The sequence below is a fragment of the Nematolebias whitei genome, chromosome 10 (assembly GCF_014905685.2).
Source record: "Nematolebias whitei isolate Nwh7 chromosome 10, NemWhi1, whole genome shotgun sequence".
Classification (NCBI taxonomy): domain Eukaryota; kingdom Metazoa; phylum Chordata; class Actinopteri; order Cyprinodontiformes; family Rivulidae; genus Nematolebias; species Nematolebias whitei.
In genome coordinates, this window is record NC_056507.1 from 43,786,775 (window position 1) to 43,792,169 (window position 5,395).

Consider the following 5,395-nt stretch of genomic DNA (forward strand, 5'->3'; position numbering starts at 1 on the left):
TGGTGGATTCGAACCCCCAACTCTCGCATTGGAGGACGACTGCTCTAACCCCTCAGCCACAGCCGCCCCTGCTCTGGTATAAATTACATTGTGTAAGTCTGTGCAACACAGTGTTAATATATGTTTTGGGTTTTTTTTAGCTGTGAAAGGGTTCAAAGGCTTAGGATAAGTTTTAGGCAACTCCTAATGATTGCTGGATGTTGCGTCATCCAGGTCCAATGTTCATGGTTGATCTCTGCCACCCTTCAGTTGGGATTGATAACAGATCAGTTGCACAGCTATAGGCTACATTCATACAATCATGTTTCTTTCTGCAGAGACACACAGTATTCCTCTCAGTGATGGTAACCATATTCCACTGCTGGGATTGGGTACCTATGGGGATCCTCGAATTGTGAGTAGAAACATAGCTTCTGTTCCTTTGACAAACATGAACATTTTGATGCTTAAAATAGAGCTTGGATGGAGATGATTTTCAGGCAGACCTCGTAGGACCAGCATACAAATATGACAGGTTAACCATAATAATTCCCTGTCACAAGCAAGTGTCTATGCTTATGCTATTATGTATCACCGACAGGCTAAATAAATTATGTATTATTTATTGTTGTTTTTCATTGGATTTTTGTAGACACGCAAAGGTACAGCTCTTGAATGTGTCAAGCTTGCCATAGATGTTGGTTACAGGCACTTTGATGGGGCACTGGTGTATTTCAATGAGCATGAAGTGGGCCAAGCCATTAGAGAGAAGATTGCAGATGGAACTGTTAGAAGAGAGGACATCTTTTACTGTGGGAAGGTAACACATGTAGATTTTATGTCCAAGGTCTCATTTTATGTTGTACTTCAGGAACCCTTGATTTTTGATAATGCTCTGGGTTTATGTGAATGATTCTGAACTACTATCACACCTAAGTTTAGCTCAATATCTGTAAAACTGTCTGATTTATAGCTATTATCCACAACTTACACAAATATCACTGTTGTCACAAGGTAATATTAACCCACTTAGAAGAGTGGAGCCAGCAGCATGACAACTCTGAGTTGATTTTATTTCAACTTAGATTTACTGACATTTCAACTTATAGGATTTTATTTATTTATTTATTTATTTATTTATTTATTTATTTATTTATTTTAATTAATGACATTTTTTAACTATTCTGTCTGCCACAGCTCTGGAATACCTTCCACTCCCCAGAGTTGGTGAGACCTGCTTTGGAGAGGACACTGAAAGCACTAAAACTAGACTATGTGGACCTCTACATTGTGGAGCTTCCTATGGCCTTCAAGGTGATCATAGACAACACATATAAGTAAAGTAATTGCATTTTCTACAGAAATGCAGTGTGAATGCCGAGTGCTGGAAATTGAAGAAGCTGAAACTGTGCTAAAGCTATGAAGGATAACCAAAAGTGAAAATAAGCAGAACACTAGCTAAAAGGAGAAAAATACTAAATAAAAGCTAAAAATAGTAAAAGGCGAGATAAAAACTTAAATTGGGGCAAGCAAGATCCTTCAGAAGGCACAGACCCAGCTGCTGAATGAACGGGTGAGATAGACCAATTTTACTATTGAGGCCTTGAAGGCCAAAGAAGAGCAAATTAAACACAAACTAACAACGTGCCTAGATCAGACCACACTTCAGCAAGTGTTGGACTGTACAGATCAGGCATGCTTAGCGCAGCATGTCAAGTCCAAGACTCGACAACAAAACAAGTTTAACTTACTAATAACTCATCAACACCATCACTATTCCAATAACAACACATTCAGTGTAAGACAACACTTCAGTAGTTAATTACATGCCAGGGAGACAGAAAACTGGGTGAATAATTCATATGTCAGACAGCTCACCCAGCCGGAGACAGAGATTCTTGCCAGGGGACTGAACTTTGCTGTTGCACCAAGTAGAATTCCTCTGGTGGAGATGATCCCAGCCACAGAATTAGCCATCCGCAACCACAAAATTAAAGAGTGTGATGCAGAACAGCTCAATGCCTCCCTGTCGCCGTCGCGAATGCTCTCATGCCATTCCCGCATGTGTCCGCCAAGGTGCGCATATGCCTAAACTTTGCAATCGCCTTCCACCAATATCAGTATGAGAGGGGGCGCACTTGAGTCATATGTTATGGCTCTATGGCTCTATTTGTTAAAAATGAAATAAAATGTAAATTAATTAATGAAATGTCAATAATTGTTGATGATATCATGGAAATAATAACAATAGAATAGAATATTCGCACCTTAGGTCTAAGCAAATTCCTAGTTTGTGAACCTCGTTCATTGACATGGCAATAATAAACTGATTCTGATTCTAGAAATAATAAACAAGAATGATAAAAACATATTAATAAGTTGTGTATATTAATCTCCAGGATCAAATATAGAGATATTCACAGATAAAATTGTACAACTATTGGACAAGAATTTTAATAAAAGCATTTTTTTGTGTGGATACTTTAATATTGACCTGGGAAATAAAACAGATTCAAATAACATCAGTACATTTACAAATTCATTGTATAGTTTAAATCTTTATCCGTTAATATCAAAACCAACAAGAATTACAACTCATAGTGCTACAATAATCGATAATATTTTCACAAAGATAACAAATGGGGATGTGATGGGAGGTATTTTAATGAGTGATTTAAGTGATCACTTACCAGTTTTCATGATTCATAAAAATGATCAAAGCATTACAAAAGAAATCACAATTAAGAAAAAAACAATAAACACATCAAAAAAAGCATTGGACAAATTAAAAGATGATTTACATAAACAAAGCTGGAAAGACGTGTATGTTGATGATGTGAACAGATCATATGATGAGTTTATGAATATTTTGGGAGCTCTGTATGAAAAGAATTGTGTGCAAAATAATTGTACAAAGAGAAATGTTGTTGACCAACCATGGATGACGAAAGGGTTGAGAAATGCTTGTAAAAAAAAGAATTATTTGTATACATGTTTCTTGAAATTGAGAACACAAGAGGCTGAAGAGAAATATAAGAAGTATAAAAATAAATTAGTAGTGATTATAAGGAAACACAAGAAGGAATATTATAGTGATTTATTAAATAAAAGTAATGGTGTTATGAAAGCTACATGGCGAGTAATAAATAGTGTTCTGAAAAGTCATAAAGCAAAAACAGGTATTTCACAATATTTTTTGAAGGATGATTATGAAATCCATGATGAAAATGAAATTTTAAATGGATTTAATCATTATTTTGTGAACATTGGATCAAGCCGTGCAGCTAAAATACCAAAAGTGGACAATAATGTGAACCATTCAGTTATAGGTTGTGACAACAGTATTTTTCTTAATGGAACTGACAAAGAAGAAATAATGAATGTAGTAAAAAATCTTACAGATAAGAGCTCAAAAGACTGGGTGGACATGGATATGATGTTTGTAAAGGACATAATGAGTTATGTTATCGAGCCGTTTACATATATTTGTAATTTATCATTTTCAAAAGGAATATTTCCAGACAATATGAAAGTAGCTAAGGTAGTTCCTCTCTTTAAAAATGGTGATAAATGTGTGTTCAATAATTACAGACCTATATGCTTATTACCACAGTTCTCAAAAATTCTAGAAAAACTGTTTGTGACCAGATTAGATAAATTTATTACTAAACAAAACATTCTAAGTAGCAGTCAGTATGGGTTTAGAGCAAAAAACTCTACATCAATGGCTCTCATGGAAATAATAGAACAAATAACTACTGCTGTTGATCAAAAACAGTATTGTGTTAGTATTTTTGTTGATTTAAAAAAAGCATTTGATACTATTGACCACACTATTCTCCTTGAAAAATTAAATAAATATGGTATAAGAGGACCAGCATTACACTGGGTTAGGGCATTAACAGAGTACTCGAGTAATCTACACATCAATTGCTAGGACATCTATCGAGGTTAAAAATTTAACATTGAGTATCCGTAGTGACGTCATATTATGTGAACACCGTATGACCGTAGGGGGCGGTGTTGCACTGTTGCAGGTCACAGAGTATGGTGTAACACAGGGTCCAATCCACTGAACCAGAACCAGTTTCGGTTTAAGTTTCGTTTTTCACGTTTGCAGTTTAATAATGATAATAACTAATAGTTTAGTTTTTCCTGTGACTTATTTGCAGTATGATAAATGGTAGGAGCATAATATACGCTCCCAATGTTTTGTTGGTCTTTTTTTTTTGTTGTAAATATTTACCTTTTTTGCGGTTTTATTTATTTATTTATTTTTGTATCTTGAGATTTATGACTTCATCAAATACTCGAGTTCTACTCGGGTTTTATTATGTTAATGTCGAGTTTAAAAATATATACTCGTACAACCCCTACACTGGGTATCTAGCTATTTGAAAGATAGGAAACAGTTTGTACAAATAAATGGTGTAAGATCTGACCTCTGCAATATCACGTGTGGAGTTCCTCAAGGCTCTGTGCTTGGACCAAAGTTATTAATTTTATATGTGAATGACTTAGTAAATGTATTAGGACTCCTCAAATGTGTCCTTTTTGCAGATGACACCACGTTTTTTTGTTTGGGTAAAGATGTAAAACGGATGTTGGAATTGATGAAGACAGAATTTGATAAAATACAACTTGGTTTAAACTTAATAAATTATCAATAAATTTAGATAAAACTAAATACATGATATTTAGTAACAAAAGAGAACTGTTGATGATCCATTTAAAATTGAGGGTGTTGAGATTTGTAGAGTTAATGAGATAAAATTTTTGGGTGTAATCATTGATGAACAGCTAACATGGAAAAATCACATAAATTCTGTAAGAACAAAAATATCTAAATCTATTGCAGTACTATACAAAGTCATGGAATTATTAAATGATAAAGCTCTGTACATGTTGTATAACACAATCATTGTTCCACATTTAATCTATTGCATTGATGTTTGGGGGAAGCATGTAAAACATTTACAAAACCTATTTTTATTTTACAGAAAAGAGCTGTAAGAATTATCACCAGAAAGCATTACAGTCACCCATCAAGCACATTATTTTATCAACTGAAGTTATTGAAGTTCCATGATTTGGTAGATTATAGTATTTTATCAGTTATGTATAGGGCTCAAAATAACACATTACCATTAAATATCCAAATAAATTTTGTAAAAAGACAAAGTTGTTATAATCTTAAGGGGATAGAGATATTTGTCAAACCAAAATTCAGAACTAGTCTGAAGGGAAGGTCTACCTCAATCCAAGGAGTTGGATTGTGGAATGGTCTAGAGAGTGATGTGCCGGTGAAGATTCTCAGTCATCCAGGACATGATGAATTCAAAAAGCGTTCAATACAAAAACAACTGGACTTTATTTGTAACAGAAGACGTTTCGCTCCTCGGATGAGGAGCGAAAC

General features: G+C 34.4%; 1 protein-coding gene across 2 annotated transcripts in view; it reads left to right on the forward strand.

Annotated features, from left to right (window-relative positions):
• Nucleotides 1-301: 301 nt before the first annotated feature.
• The window catches only part of LOC119415859 (aldo-keto reductase family 1 member D1-like), a 39,182-nt gene continuing 34,088 nt past the window's right edge, over nucleotides 302-5,395 (forward strand). For both annotated transcript variants that reach the window (XM_037683034.1, XM_037683035.1), the window contains exons 1-3: nucleotides 302-394; nucleotides 632-799; nucleotides 1,177-1,293. In XM_037683034.1, coding sequence (XP_037538962.1) covers nucleotides 302-394; nucleotides 632-799; nucleotides 1,177-1,293 — 378 coding nt within the window. The remainder of the gene's footprint in view (nucleotides 395-631; nucleotides 800-1,176; nucleotides 1,294-5,395) is intronic.